This window comes from Vipera berus (assembly GCF_964194415.1).
Source record: "Vipera berus genome assembly, chromosome: Z".
Lineage (NCBI taxonomy): Eukaryota > Metazoa > Chordata > Lepidosauria > Squamata > Viperidae > Vipera > Vipera berus.
The window spans coordinates 71,411,208-71,426,670 of NC_138205.1; the positions used below are offsets into that span (position 1 = coordinate 71,411,208).

At 38.3% G+C, this 15,463-nt stretch overlaps 1 protein-coding gene across 1 annotated transcript in view; it reads right to left on the minus strand.

The window, feature by feature from the left end:
• Window positions 1-15,463, minus strand: part of POU6F2 (POU class 6 homeobox 2) — a gene marked incomplete at its 5' end in the record, with an annotated part of 423,583 nt that overhangs the window by 61,966 nt on the left and 346,154 nt on the right. The window contains one exon of the mRNA XM_081345451.1: window positions 7,643-7,786. Within this exon, the coding sequence (XP_081201577.1) occupies window positions 7,643-7,786 (144 nt within the window). The remainder of the gene's footprint in view (window positions 1-7,642; window positions 7,787-15,463) is intronic.

Here is a 15,463-nt window from a genome sequence, read left to right on the forward strand (position 1 = left end):
ACATTGACCTACAACCAGTCTATGAACTCCTCAGAATCCAAATCAACCATACAGCCAACCAGAGACAGCACTGACCCTCAACCAACCCACACAAGTCCCCCTCTCCCAACAGTTCACCTCCCAATGACCCTAACCTGATGTAACCTCCACATCAAACGACCCATCACAAGCCTCTCACTCATTACTCACACCTGACCCATCACTAGTTCCATCACAAGACCCTCACTTGCCATACCCACAGCTGTAGCTCTTATAAACAGAATACTGACACTGACATGACTTAAACTACACTGAAAATGTTACCTAGCCTGGTAGTGATATGTTCAGAAACCAATCCACAAGCTTGGAGAATGAATCTTCACCCTCATCCTGGAGAATGTCACTGGAAAACTACCTCTGAATTGTTCTCCACACAGACATATCCATGAAATTGCTTGAAGCTGAGTTCAATTATTGGAAACTTTTTTCCCTTAAGTTAGATCCATGTGAGCACCTTATCAGTTTGTCGTTCCAGCACAAGAATAATATTTAGTGTTTTGTGGAATATTCTTTGGCTACCAGGTCTGGCCTGCAAAAATCTGAGCAGCTACTAGATGGCACCAAAGCATTGGTTTTCTGTATTTGGTGACATCTAGTATCTGTGTGGTCTTTTTCAGGCCAGATCTGTTAACTCTAATTACACACATATATTTCTACATAGATATATTGTATATGTATCATTTCTTGGTCATTTGGCAAATTTCAAACATGTGTACATGTGTTCCTGACTATACATGCTTGATCCCACCTTTGATCTTTGACACTCTATTACCAGTGCCACATTTAACTGTAGCACCATAAACCATCTAGTATCTTTGGCTTAAGGACATACATGACATGGACATTCTTGCTATGAGAAGCAGCCTGCCTTCTCATAAAATGGGTTCCATGCAGATATAAGTTGCTTTGAGAATATCAGAACCCACAACTCAGATGCATTACAGAGATGACTAGTCAGTCCCTATTTTATTTTATATTCAACATGTGAAATACTGATCTTCAGGCTGAGGTCACTGGCATTTGACAAGATTGATTTTTGATATACAACTCACTGCACCCAACATCTCAGAGTTTGTACTGAAACAGGAACAGACAATTGCAAGAATCTGTTCAGGAACAGCCACAACAGGTCTGGTCTGCAAGTTAATCGAAAGATCAACTGAAGGTGTTGATTGTGAACTGCTCTGATTTGTATCAGCTTTAGGACCAGGCCAGCTTTTAAGATGAAACAAAATAAAGTCTATAGACTAATTTATCTCTTACCCCCTCCTTGAAGCCAAAATTAACAGTTCTCCCTCACAAAAGAAATATGCAAAATAAGGTAGGGCAGAGCTTTGAATGTGAAGCCCCAAAGATGCTTTGGTGTAAATGAGAACACCTGGCTACAAAAACTTAAAACCTTTGCCCTCCAAAGCTATGCTTGCTTCAAGGAGCTGCCTGCAGGTGCTATATCTGTGCCATATAATACTCCCAAGGACTCTTATCTCAAAACTGAAAGCGCTGCCCTGCTAAAAATAGGTAAAGGTAAAGGTTCCCCCCGCACATGCATGCTAGTCGTTTCCGACTCTAGGGGCCGGTGCTCATCTCCGTTTCAAAGCCGAAGAGCCAGCGCTTGTCCGAGGATGTCTCCGTGGTCATGTGGCCAGCATGACTAGACGCCAGAGGCGCACAGAACGCTGTTACCTTCCCACCGTAGTGGTCCCTATTTTTCTACTTGCATTTTTACGTGCTTTCGAACTGCTAGGTTGGCAGAAGCTGGGACGAGTAACAGGCACTCACTCTGTTACGCGGCACTCGGGATTCGACCCGCCAAACTGCCGACCTTCTGATCGACAAGCTCAGCGTCCTAACCCACTGAGCCACCGCGTCCCTTTCCTGCTAAAAATACCTATTAGCTATTTCTGGACTGTATCTATATGGACTTTACAGCTTTGCAAGAAAGAATCCTACCAACTCCTGCATCCTGTGGCAATACCAAATGTAGAGATGAGCATCCCCACCTAACAAACTATCATGGTTTTCTCTTGCAGAGCTTTTAAATGTACATTTTGTGTTCCGGGTGACTCTGGTGAGAGTTGAATTCTGCACTGTTTTTAAAACATAGATATAAACAAGCAAGCTTTCTAGATGGAACTGATCTAATTATGAGTTATAGATAGTATAACTAACTTTTCTTCCATTCCAATACTCTTTCCCTAAAAGAAAACTTAATAGACTTTTGAGAGCCTCCATTTAAAGTCAGCTGTATAAAATGCTCCTTTTGATGAAAAGAGATTGGTACAAGGGTTAAAGTAGACACTGAGAGGTTATTGTAGAGGGCACACTGGCCATGAAATCCTCCTTTAATATGTGTGGCATGCACCTGCAATAGGATGATTCATTAGATAAGGCCTCTCTTCGACAAGGTCTATTGTTCAGCCCTCGGGGATCAATTCTGTACCTACCCAGCAAATATAACAATGTCAGGGTACCTCTATGGATATGGTTTGGGATGCTAGCAAGGCCTATATGAGAGGGGTGTTGATATATATGAATAATAGACATAGACGTGCAGTGGAAACTAGAAGGAAAGAACTGGAGAATGAAATAAAGGAAAAAGAAAAGGCTTTGATTCTGAATCCAGAGGACGTGAAGGTCAAGGAGGCTATTAGACTGCTAAGAGGACAATTTGATAAATTAATGGCAGATCAAGTGGCAACCAATCTGCGGTTTGCTAAGCACAATACTTTTTGCAACGCTAATAAGCCAGGCAGATGGTTAGCTTATAGACTGAGGAAAAAACAAAGGGCCTCTAATATAGATAAGATTGAGTATAAAGGAAGGGTTGTGTTTCAACAGAATCTTATTAAGGATGCTTTTGTGGATTTTTATTCGAAATTATATACTAAAGAGGAAATTAATGTAAAAGATATTGACATATATTTGGAGAATGCTAGCATCCCAGTTCTTACGCAAGTACAAAAAGAGGGGATTAATCAACTGATTACAGAAGAAGAAATTCTTACAGCAATTAAGGAATTGAAGTTGGATAAAGCGCCAGGTACGGATGGCTTGACTGCAGCCTATTATAAAAATTTACAATTTGAGATGATAAAGCCGTTAAAGGAACTGTTTCAGACAATTCAGAGGGGGGGGGAAAGGTGCCACCGTCTTGGAGAACAGCTTTTATCTCTTTGATTCTGAAGGAAGACCAGGATGCTACTCAAGTTAAAAATTACAGACCGATATCGCTTTTGAACACAGATTATAAGATATTTGCTAAGGTTTTGGCTAATAGACTGATGAGGGTTCTGCAACAGGTGATTCATGGGGATCAAACGGGGTTTATTAGTGGTAGGCAAATGAAAAATAATGTGAGACATATAGTTGATGTTTTAGAGTTTTTGGAAAGGCACAACCAGATCTCTGCAGCGCTAATTTTTTTAGATGCTGAAAAGGCCTTTGATCAATTGAATTGGCAATTTTTGTTGAAAGTTTTAGATAAAATGGATTTTGGGGAAAATTTCTTACAGCCGATTAGGGCATTATATCAAAAACAAACTGCCCGAATCATAGTTAACAATAGCCTGACAGCAGCATGTAACATTGAGAAGGGCACAAGGCAGGGGTGTCCGTTATCGCCCTTGTTATTTGTGTTAACATTAGAGATATTATTGGTTAAGATTCGGAGTTCGGAAAAAATTAAGGGGATACAAGTTGGAGATCAGGACTATAGATTGAGAGCAATTGCAGATGATCTGGTTGTTACAGTGACCCAGCCAGAGAACTCTGTTGTGGACCTGATGGAGATAATAACACAATATGGGAAGGTTTCTGGATTTAAGGTAAATACACAGAAAACTAAAATTTTGGCTAGAAATATGACAGTTTCACAGAAGGCTCTCTTAGAAGGATTAACTGGATTTGAGATTGTTAAGAGGGTTAAATATTTGGGGGTGATTTTGTCGCCCTCTAATACAAAGCTATATAAAAATAATTATGAAAAACTATGGGGGAAAATTCAAAAAGAATTGGAGAGTTGGAAAAAATTGCAATTGTCTTTGTTGGGACGGATTGCAGCAGTGAAAATGAATGTCCTGCCCAAATTTTTATTTTTGTTTCAAATGATACCGATCCTTAAGAAAGATTCTAATTTGGAGGAATGGCAGCGTGGTATCAATAAATTTGTGTGGGCAGGGAAAAAACCACGAGTTAAACTTAAGATTATGCAGGATACTCGTGAGAGAGGTGGTCTTAAATTGCCTAATTTTAAATTATACTATGAAGCTGCTGCATTAGTAGGAATAAGTGATTGGATTAATTTGACGCAAGGGAGGTTATTAAATCTTGAGGGCCATGATTTGTGGTTTGGCTGGCATGCATATTTGTTGTATGATAAGAAGGTAGACAATGTGTTTAGGGTGCATATTTTAAGACAGGCATTGCTGAGAGTTTGGAAGAAGTATAGACATAAGTTGAGTTGCAAGATACCATTGTGGGCAATTCCAAAACACGCAATAGAAAATATACATGCTGGCTTCAAACATGATGTGACTACGTACAAGGAGATTCTAACTTTGGAAAGAAATGTCTGGTGTTTGAAGTCATATAGCCTCTTGCGAGAAGAGAAGGTTGTTCAAAACTGGTTTCAATATATTCAGCTACGGGCCAGGTGGAAAGAAGACCAGAAAAATGGTTTTACAATGACTGATGAAAATTTGATAAAGCAAGTTAGAAATCAGGGACCAGCACATATCAAACGGATATATCTTGCATTGATAGAGATTGATTCAGAGACAGAGCTTGTTAAGGATTGTATGATAAAATGGGCCCAAAACATCCAGGAAGTTATCACAATGGACATGTGGGAAAAGATTTGGGTGAGGAACGTAAAATTTACTCAAGCTCAAAATCTAAGAGAGAACTTTTACAAAATGTTTTATAGATGGCATTTAGATCCTAAAAAGCTTGCAAGTATGTATCCGAATTACCAGTCTAAATGTTGGAGGTGTGGTGATGAAGATGCAACATATTTTCACATATGGTGGACATGTAAGAAGGTCAAGGCTTTTTGGATAAAAGTCTGGTGGAATATGCAGAAGATTTTTAAACAGAGGATAAAGTTTTGTCCGCAACTTTTTTTGTTGGGAATAATTGCAGACGCTACAGTTGTGGACACTAAGTTGATGTTGAACCTAATTACGGCAGCAAGACTTTTGATAGGCCAATATTGGAAGAAAGAGGAATTGCCGACCATAGAAGAGTGGACTTTAAAGGTTTCCGACCTGGCAGAGATGGCGAAGATTTCGGCCTATTTGAAAGATCATTCGCAAGAACGCTATATTATGGAATGGAGAAAATGGATTGAGTTTATCCAGAACAAGTATAGGGTTAAGAAGTTTTATGTAGCATTCGAATAAGTCTTCTTTCGTTTTTTTTTTCTTTTTTATTCTAGTTTTTTATATATAGTTAATATTGTTAAGGTGTGTCTTATCCTATATAAGCTAGAGAGTAATGGATTTTAGATTTTATAGTGGGTAGTATATGGTTGTTTATGATTGCCTTTTTATAGATATATACCTTGTATTTAGCTCTGGGAAGTCGGGGGGGAGGGGGGGATGGAGGGAGGGGAGGAGGGAGGGAGGTTGGGGGGAGGTAGGGGGGGGAGCAGGGAGGGGGAAGGTGGGTTTTTTAAAGGAAAATTGTATTTTAAAACTTTTCAATAAAAAAAACAACAATGTCAGCATTTTTCCTTGTGGGGACTTACTCAAGGCACATGGACACCAGATTCAGTGGGGAAGACAACAGGTAGTTGAAAATTGGTCCCACTTCCACTGACTTTTTGCCTATCAATTGTCATTTTGTTTTTCTCTTTAGATAAGGCAGTAACTCTAAAATAATGATTCGTTGGATTGTCTAGTAGTTACTGTATTAATATACATTAATATTTTTTTGATTCTTTGTTTCTGTAAGATGGCAACCAAGTCTTTTATTTATACAAATACAAATTAGAAAATGGAATTCATTGAAAAGAAAGCATCAATGATGGACAAATGTTCTATAAATTTCCTTGGAACTAATCATGCTAAATCCAATTCTGTTGTGAATAGCTGCAATTCTATATGAAATAAGCCATAGCAGAAAAAAGAAAATACTTTATGATAGTATGTGCATAGAAGTATTTATCTTACTTGGAAAATTTAGAACATAACTCACTCCAACTCATGTCAGGTGACAACAATTAAAATGACTAAAAAATTACATATTTTCAATTACAATATTTTTTTAACACAAGTTACCTAATTAGAACAAAAATAACAAATAGCATCCTCAGTAAAAAAAATATCACTCTAGAGCAGGGGTGTCAAACTGCCGGCCCGTGGGCCGGAGCGTCACGGAGAAACCGCGCCCATCCCATTGCCAGCAATGGAAAAAAGTTCCGATACGTCGCACGACGTCATGTGACATCGTGAGTTTGACATGTCTGCTCTAGAGTATACTGTTACTAAGGAAGGTGTAAACATGGCTTCCTGTAGTGAAAGGTTTTTGTGTTTAGGTGTGGCCAGTGGAACCTTGCAGGAATAGAATAGTATGTCCTGGATTCTGGAAAAACTGCAGAAATAGTTTCCAAAAATATTTCAAAGGTACTTCCACATAGAGTATATTGCACTAATATAAGCTGTACAAATAAATTGTTGGTTACAACTGCCATTTAAGCTTCCAAGTGCAAAACTGAAACTAGAAACATTTCACACTGTGAACCAGTTTCTGCAGGTGAATATTATCAGATTCAAAATAATTGAAATCCTGTTCCTGTCTACTTTTGCTTCTCAATCAGAAGTATTCCTGGAATAAATCTTAATTTATTACACAGACAACTTTTCTTACAGGTTTTGCAAGATACTTATTTAGAACATCAACAATTTTCCTGGTAGAAGATACAAAAGATAAATTGTAGCAGATGTCATCCATATATTAACAACAATGGTCCAAATTTCCCTGATTATTCTTGCAGCCATGTCATTTTGATATAGTAACTTTAAACTGTGAACATTGCTTTGATCATTCCAATAGTATCACTCAACCCTCATTATAAAAATGCAATTTAGTACAGTATATGTTAAACTTAAACCTTGTATTGTGGTATCAGTCTTTCCAAAGGAATAAAGGAGATTTGTTAATTCTGTTGATGTTAAATGATGACTGTATAGAATAAGAACTGAACTGGAGAAATGTTCAACTTTCAAACAAGCACAAGACCAAAATCAAACACATAGTCATGTTTGTTATCATTTTAGAAATATTTATCTCATTGTTTTATGCTCTTAATGCTGTAAGTTGCATGAAATTTCTTCAAAATGAGATGGGTGGCAAATAAATTTAATAAATAAAAAAATAATTTTAAGAATAATATTGGATTGGGTCCAATATTTAAGGGATTTAGGTCCCAATGATTATTATTAACTTACTCTCAATTCAAACCTTTATCTTATTGTTCTACTTATTTAAATTTTTCTCTTGTGTATCTGTCCCCCCTTTCATATATGTACAGTCTCAGATTGTTAACATTGGAAATGCTCAATGTGCCATGTGAATTCACTGTTTCCATCCATCTTCCACTCACCTGTCCTTGTGCATTAGTGACTAGCTGACCTGTGACCCCCTGAAGATTGGAGAGTGCATTGCCAAAGGCTTGTGAGTTGGCTATCGAGCCCATGGCGGCAGCTGCTGCGGCTGCTGCTTGACTTGCCAGAGGATTATTAACCAGCTGAAAATGGGAAAAAAGAAGAAATAATAAAGCTACTCATCACAATTCAGCTCTATAGCTCAACATTATTAATAATCAGCTTGATGGGTAGGAACAGTTAACAAGAAAAAAGTCAAGGAAACTGTAGGTCCACTTAAGAGAGAAGATGGCAAGGAACTAACAGGTAGTAGAGAGAAAGCAGAGCTGCTTAACTCATTCTTTGCGTCAGTCTTCACGCAAAAAGAAACTATAGCCCAACCTACCAAAAACATTACTGTAAAAGACAGATTAGAAATAAAAATTAAAATAAACAAGAAAATGGTAAGAAAATACCTGTCTGATCTTGATGAATATAAATCACCAGGACCTTATGGATTACATCCCAGAGTTCTAAAGGAGCTGACAGATGTCATCTCAAAACCATTGTATCATATCTTTCAAAAATCCCAGAGCACTGGGGAACTACCAGAGAACTAGAAAAAAGCTGATGTAGTTCCCATCTTAAAAAAAAAAGTGGGTGTGTGTGTATGTGGGGGGGAAAACAGACTCAGGAAATAACAAACCAATCAGCCTAACAACAATACCTGGGAAGATACTGGAAAAGATAATCAAAAAACAGATCTGCAAACATCTAGAAACTAAATAAAGTTATAACTAGACTAAATTAGTAGACCAGGGAAAGTCTACTATACTGTAGACCAGTGAAATGCTGTGGACATAATATACCTAGATTTCAGGAAAGCATTCATCCTACTTTTTTTAGTTATCTAGAAAAATGTGGGATAGACAGCATCAGCACCAGATGGATTTGGTATGGCTGACAAACCATACTCAACGAGTAGTCCTTAATGGTACTACATGTACAGGGAAGGAAAATAAGGAGTGGGATATCACACAGTTCAGTCTTAGGCCCAGTACTCTTCAATATCTTCAAAATGACTTAGATGAGGGAATAGAAAGGGAACTCATCAAATTTGCAGATGACACAAAGCTGGCAGGAAAAGTCAACGCTTAGATCATAGACTCAGAACCAGATGGATCTTGATGGACTTGAACACCGAGCCCTATCTAACAAAATGAAATTCAATGCAGAGAAAAGTAAAGTCTTATACTTAGGCAAGAAAAACTAAAATTACACATACAGATTTTTTTTTAAATCCCATTTATATCCCACCCTTCTCTGAAGACTCAGGGCGGCTTACAACCTAAAGCACAAATCAATGTGCTTAGCAATATTAGGTGAAACCTAGCTTAATAGATTAGGTGAAACCTAGCTTAATAGCAGTAACTGTGAGAGAGATCTTGGAATCCTAGTCGACAATCAATTAAATATGAGCTAGCAGTGAGTGGCAGCAGCCAAAAAAGCCAAAAAAGCCAATGCAATCCTAAACTGCATCAACAGAAGGACTGAATCAAGATTACGTGAGGTACTAATACTATGTTTACCCAAAAATATGGTCTTATATGGGGGTTTTTTGCCTCTAAAAGCAGTAGGTCTTATTTTCAGGGAATGTCTTATTTGTTTCCTGACACATGCCTCACCTTGTGATGGTGGTACCAACAGCCCTGTCCAGCAGGACCCTGTGTGGCTGCTGGCCAACTTCTGTGGCTGCTTGCAGCCGCTGGCGGCAGGGCGCATGATCCACCATACTATGCTGCTGCCATGAGGCACAGCAGGTGGGGGAGGGGGGTAGAGCTGCTCCCAGCACCGCATAGGTGCCTAAACACTTTTCACCACAGACAGACTGGAAGCTTCATCTGCTTGCAAATGGGGCACTTGAAAATGGAGTGATAAGCTATTTGCAAGCAGATGAAACTTGTCAGGGAGAAACATGTTTGGGTGCCTATGGGGCTCTTGGAAACCGAGTGAATCTCCATGAGGCAAGGCAGGTGGGGCAGAGGGTGGAGCTGTCCCAAGCACCCCATAGGTGCCTAAACACTTTTTGCCCAGAGGGAAACTAGAAGCTTTGTCTGCTTGCAAAAGGGGTGCTTGAAAACTGAGCTATTTGTTCCATTTCCAAGCATCACATTTGCAATGAAGCTTCCAGTCTCCATCATTTCTCCATCTGGGCGAAAAGTGTTTGGGCGCCTATGGGGCACTTGGAAATGGAGTTAATTTCTCAGTTTCCAAGCACCCAATAGGTGCCCAAACACTTTTCACCCAACGGGAGAATGGAAGATTCAATTTGCTCAGTTTCAAAGTGCCCTATTTGCAAGCAGACAAAGCTTCCAGTCTCCCGCTGGGTGAAAAGTGTGCTGCATGTCCAGATTGCCTGCCTCCCCCCAGACATTGTTGGGCCCCACGCGCTCACTGCTGCTTTTGCTGGCCACCCCCACCCCTAGGCTTATTTTGGGGGTAGGCCTTATATTAGTCCTGCCCCCCAAATCAGACTAAGGCTTATTTTCAAGGTGGGTCTTATTTTTGGAGAAATACAGTACCATTTTATAAAGCCTTAGTAAGACCACACCTAGAATACTGTATCAATTTTGGCCACCACAATATAAAAAAGATGTTGAGACTCTGGAAAGAGTACAGAGAAGAGCAACAGAGATGATTAGGGGCCTGGAAGCTAAAGCATATGAAGAATGGTTGCAAGGACTGGGCATGGCTAGTCTAGTGAAGAGAAGGACTAGGGGTGATATGATACCAGTATGCCAATATTTGAGGGGCTGTCACAGAGAGGAGGGGGTCCAAAGTATCCAAAGGCCAGAAAAGGAACAATGGATGGAAACTGATCAAGTGATTCAACTTAGAAATAAGGAGAAGTTTTCTGACAGTGAGAACAATCAACCAATGAAACAACTTGCCTTCAAAATATGTGGGTGCTTCATCACTGGAAGCTTTCAAGAAGAGACTGGACAGCCATTTATCAGAAATGGTATAGGGACTCCTGCTTGAGCAGGGGTTGGACTAGATGACCTACAAGATCCCTTCCAACTCTGTTATTCTGTATCTTAACATCTCAAAATGTGTTTGAGACCTTTGACAATGTCTGATTCCAACACCTTATAAGTTCTATTGGAATAACTGGAAATGATTTGACCTCAAGTGGATAGTAATGATAGTGACATCTGGCCAAAGAATGTTTTCTATCTGTAGGGAGTTTTTTTTAACACAAATGCAAGTTATTCAAATGGAATATGGGTTTTAAAAACATGTAAAATTATTTGTTTAAAAGAAATGCATCAAAGCAACTCTCAATTAGACACAAGTTTATGAAAATATATATTTGAGGTGGGCAGCTAAATAAATTTGTTCAATAAATAAATACACCACACATAGCTAGGACAACTGTAAGCTGCAGAATTCCTATCCCAGGAAAAATCTTGCAATCAAATGATCAAAATTGTATATAAATAGCCACATTTCATTCTTCCCATTTTCTTTTATGAAAACTTACATTAGATAAAATTAAAGGAAAATCCAGAAAATGTGTATCTCAATGAATCACATAATAATGTTTGAGTTACAGAACATAATGAAGAGGTCTATAGCAGTAAATTAAGAAAACATTTTTTTAAAATGTAGTTGATGAGAAGAGAAGCCTTAAGTGCTCTATAAAAATTTTAAAATCCTGTTAGAAGGCAATTCAAAGTGTTTCAATTCACTATTAAAATTTGTGCTGTTTTAAAATAAAAAGTTAAAAGGAATATACAATGGAAATATTTTTTTAAAAATTGAATGTAGATGCTTAATTTACATTTGTGGCTTTCTCAACTATTATGGTCATTCATAGGTTATTTAATAGGGCTGTGCATAATTTAAAAAAAAATTCACAAGAAATGAAAGCAAATGTGTAGAGACACAAGAACAATATATTTTTAAAGCATATGTATCATTTCTCAGACTTCCTGTGAAATGAAAAAGATATGACTAAATTAAACCACATAACTGCCTTAATAAGTTGACTTTTAAACATGTTGTTGTTGTTAGCTGCGAAGTCATGTCCAACCCATCGCGACCCCATGGACAATGTTCCTCCAGGCCTTCCTGTCCTCTACCATCTTCTGGAGTCCATTTAAGCTCAAGCCTACTGCTTCAGTGACTCCATCCAGCCACCTCATTCTCTGTCGTCCCCTTCTTCTATTGCCCTCAATCTTTCCCAGCATTAGGCTCTTCTCCAGTGAGTCCTTTCTTCTCTTTAGGTGGCCAAAGTATTTATTTATTTTATTTATTTAATTTAATTTGTATACCGCCCTTCTCCCAAAGGACTCGGGGCGGTGAACAGGGCAATAAATATCAAAATACCGAAATACAAAAATTAAGAACAGATTAAACCATGGTGCCCGATACAATAAATAAATTACATTAAAACAATAATTTAAAACCCAAACCCATCAGACCAGGCCGGCTTGTTCAAACAAGTAGGTTTTTAGATCACGCCGGAAGGAGCGAAGGTCGGGAGCCATCCGGAGCTCAACCGGTAAACGGTTCCACAAGTCAGGCTCACCCACAGAGAACGCCCTCCCCCTGGGGGCCACCAGTCAACATTCTCTGACTGGTGGCACCCTGAGGAGGCCTTCTCTGTGGGAGCGCACTGGGCGGAGGGAAGTTGATGCCGGCCGCAGGTGCTCCCTAAGGTATTCTGGACCCATGCCATGTAGGGCTTTGTAGGTCATTACCAGCACCTTGAATCTCACCTGGAAGGCAACTATTTGAGTTTCAGCTTCAGGATCTGGCCTTCTAAAGAGCAGTCAGGGTTGATCTCTAGGACTGACTGGTTTGATCGCCTTGCAGTCCAAGGGACTCGTAGGAGTCTTCTCCAGCACCAAACATAGATCATTTTTAAAACATTGATCTTTTAAAAACATAGGTCTTTTTTAAGTTGCAGGGAAGAGAAAAAGGAGTAACGAGAAAAAGAAAGAGAAGTAGTAGTTCTTTAAAGAGGAGCTATATTTCTTTGAAGTGAGTCTTAGAAATCATTTTCAAAAGGAACACTGTTCTATTATTTAATATATATTTTATACTGAAAGTAAAATAATCTCAATGAATACTTGATTGTATTCATTGTATCTAGGATATCATGGTAGAAATATGTACATGCCTGGTATAAAAACATGTGGACTTCCTAGGGACTTTGAAGGCAAGCTGATTTGCACTGTTCATTATAGAAATTTATTGCAGCTGAAATATTTGCTGTCTAAATCTACTTAAAGTCAAACTTACTGTACTCAAGAATAATTACTGATAGGGATGTTGCTGATACAACTTGACTTGATTCAATATGAATTGACACAACCTAAGATGACAGGAACAGCACACTACATCTTTCAACATGCATCCTGCTTTCATTCATTATGTGGCATAAATTATGGTATCTCAAGACATTTTTACTTCTAGCATGATCTGGTTGGAACAAACCCTAATTTTCTTTCCAATCCAAAAGATACTTCACAGTAGTCTTAGAAAAAAAAATCAATAAAAGACATTTAAATAACAAAAATATTTTATTAAATCAATCAGTTTGATTATGTATATTCATCTGTGCTAATATTTCTATATGGATAGAAATTAAGGAATACTTTTGGGACTCAGTTCAATCTCATATCAAAAGGAGAAAGGAATATGACTGGGTTAGCTCAGACAATATTTGTTAGCCAAATATATAATATGATATATTATCAGAAAAATTAATCTGCAGAATCCAACATGCATCAATCAATGGGACCAAAGGTTTAGTCTTCCGAGCTTTTGGATTTGTGCTGGAAGTCATCCTCAGGGAACTTCTCTCTGCAAGAATCAGTGGTGGGATTCAGCCAGTTTGCACTGGTTCAGTAGAACCGGTAGCTAATTTTTTGTTGACATTATCCTGGGACATGTATATTTCCCTTCAATCGTGAAAAATAAATCTATTTTTTTCTTTCTCATTTAATTTATGTAGTTTTCACACAAATAATAAGTGACAACAAACACTGAGGGTTTTTTTTTTCTTATGGTGCCTTAGGTTATCCTACATGCTTGTGGCTATAAATGGGTTTATTAGATTTTCTCTCAGTCATTTAGGTTATATGATTTTTTATTCCACTATTCATGTTTCTTTTTAGATACTGTTTACATCGAAGACATTTTCAGCTTATGTTTAAAAATACAAAGTACTCTTAAAAGTCACCCCTGGGGTTAGAGCTAAAGAATCTGAGCATGGGGAGAAAACAAAAAGATCTTTGCTGAACTACCTCTCAACTTCTTTGGTTGTTCAGTCCTCAGTGCTTGTCAGAATTCTGTCATAAAGCAAATGCTGTTTTATGTGTCAGACTATATAAGATAAGGAGAAGGCATCAGCCAGGGGAACAATTCGGTTACATAAAGTAATTTTATGCTTTGTAAAATCTGTACTAAACTTGGAAATGTCTGTACTATTCATAAAGTCAAACACAGACAAAATATATGAATTTTGATTTTGCTAGATATTATCACAAGGCTGGATCATATGAAATTACTACACTATTCACCTTAATCCACAAATCAAACCAAGAGATTCTGATGCAATGAAGTGCATATGATTGGAATATGAATACAATCTGGTTTTAATTCAGGGGCAATAAATGGATTCCTAAATTCAGCAGTCCCCAAACATGTGGCTGAGGCCGCAGCCTGTTTGAAACTGGGCTGCGAGAGTGATGGGCAAACACATGTGCATGAAGCTCTATTCAAGTTCAACATGATCAAGGGAACCAATTAAAAAATATAAGGAGATGTGGCTCTTATATGACAATATTGAACATCATGATTGCTCGCTGCAAGCATAAAGCAAAGATTTTTGAATCAAGTGTAGCTAGGAAACTAGCCTAGCTCTTGTTAGAAATGAAGTCAAGTGAATTGCAGGATTCAAAACTATAATATTTCTTCTCAATAACTAGGTTTTTTATTGGGGACCCTTTAAATTTTTAATACTACCTGGGGTGGGGGCTCATCTCAATTTTTCACTCTAAGTAACTTTTTTGTGATGACTTAATCTGGAACTATCTTGTTGCAAAATACATAATGTTGTTTTATAGTCTAATCCCATTAATACATGACTTTGCCTTTTCCATTTATGACATACAAAAAAATCCACAGAACTCTGGAGTATGTTGTTGTTCTTGTAATGTGGCTCAGTCAAAAGTCAAAAGCGTGTCAAATAAAGTGACTTATTCTTCATAATTTGATTTCTCCATCAGTGTTAGATGGAAGATACAAAAACAATTATAATTATAGATTAAGTAGTCCTACCTTGTAATGTCAGATGTACAAAAAGAGGAAAATTCATAGAAGACTCCAGTTATTCACAACTGTTATTATTCTTAAGATATTTAAAGTCAGGAGGAGTAATTGTATTGAGCACAGCTTCTACAGGATCAGAGATCTGCCAAAATCATAAACATATAATTTGGAAAAAAGATAGATGGAAAGTTTGGTGGACAGAGGACAATACAGCTTACCTAATGGAAAGATGCCCAATGGTGAAGATGGCAAGGTCTAATATTAGATCTTGTCTTAGTGGCCTAATTTCGCCCAGGTTCGCCTGGTGTGTCAGTTGCGGCCCTATCTAGACCGGGATGCCTTGCGCACAGTCACTCATGCACTCGTGACCTCCCGTTTGGACTACTGCAATGCTCTCTACATGGGGCTGCCCTTGAGGACTACTCGGAGGCTCCAGCTGGTGCAGAATGCAGCCGCGCGAGTGGTGGTGGGGGCTTCCCGATACTCCCATGTAAGAC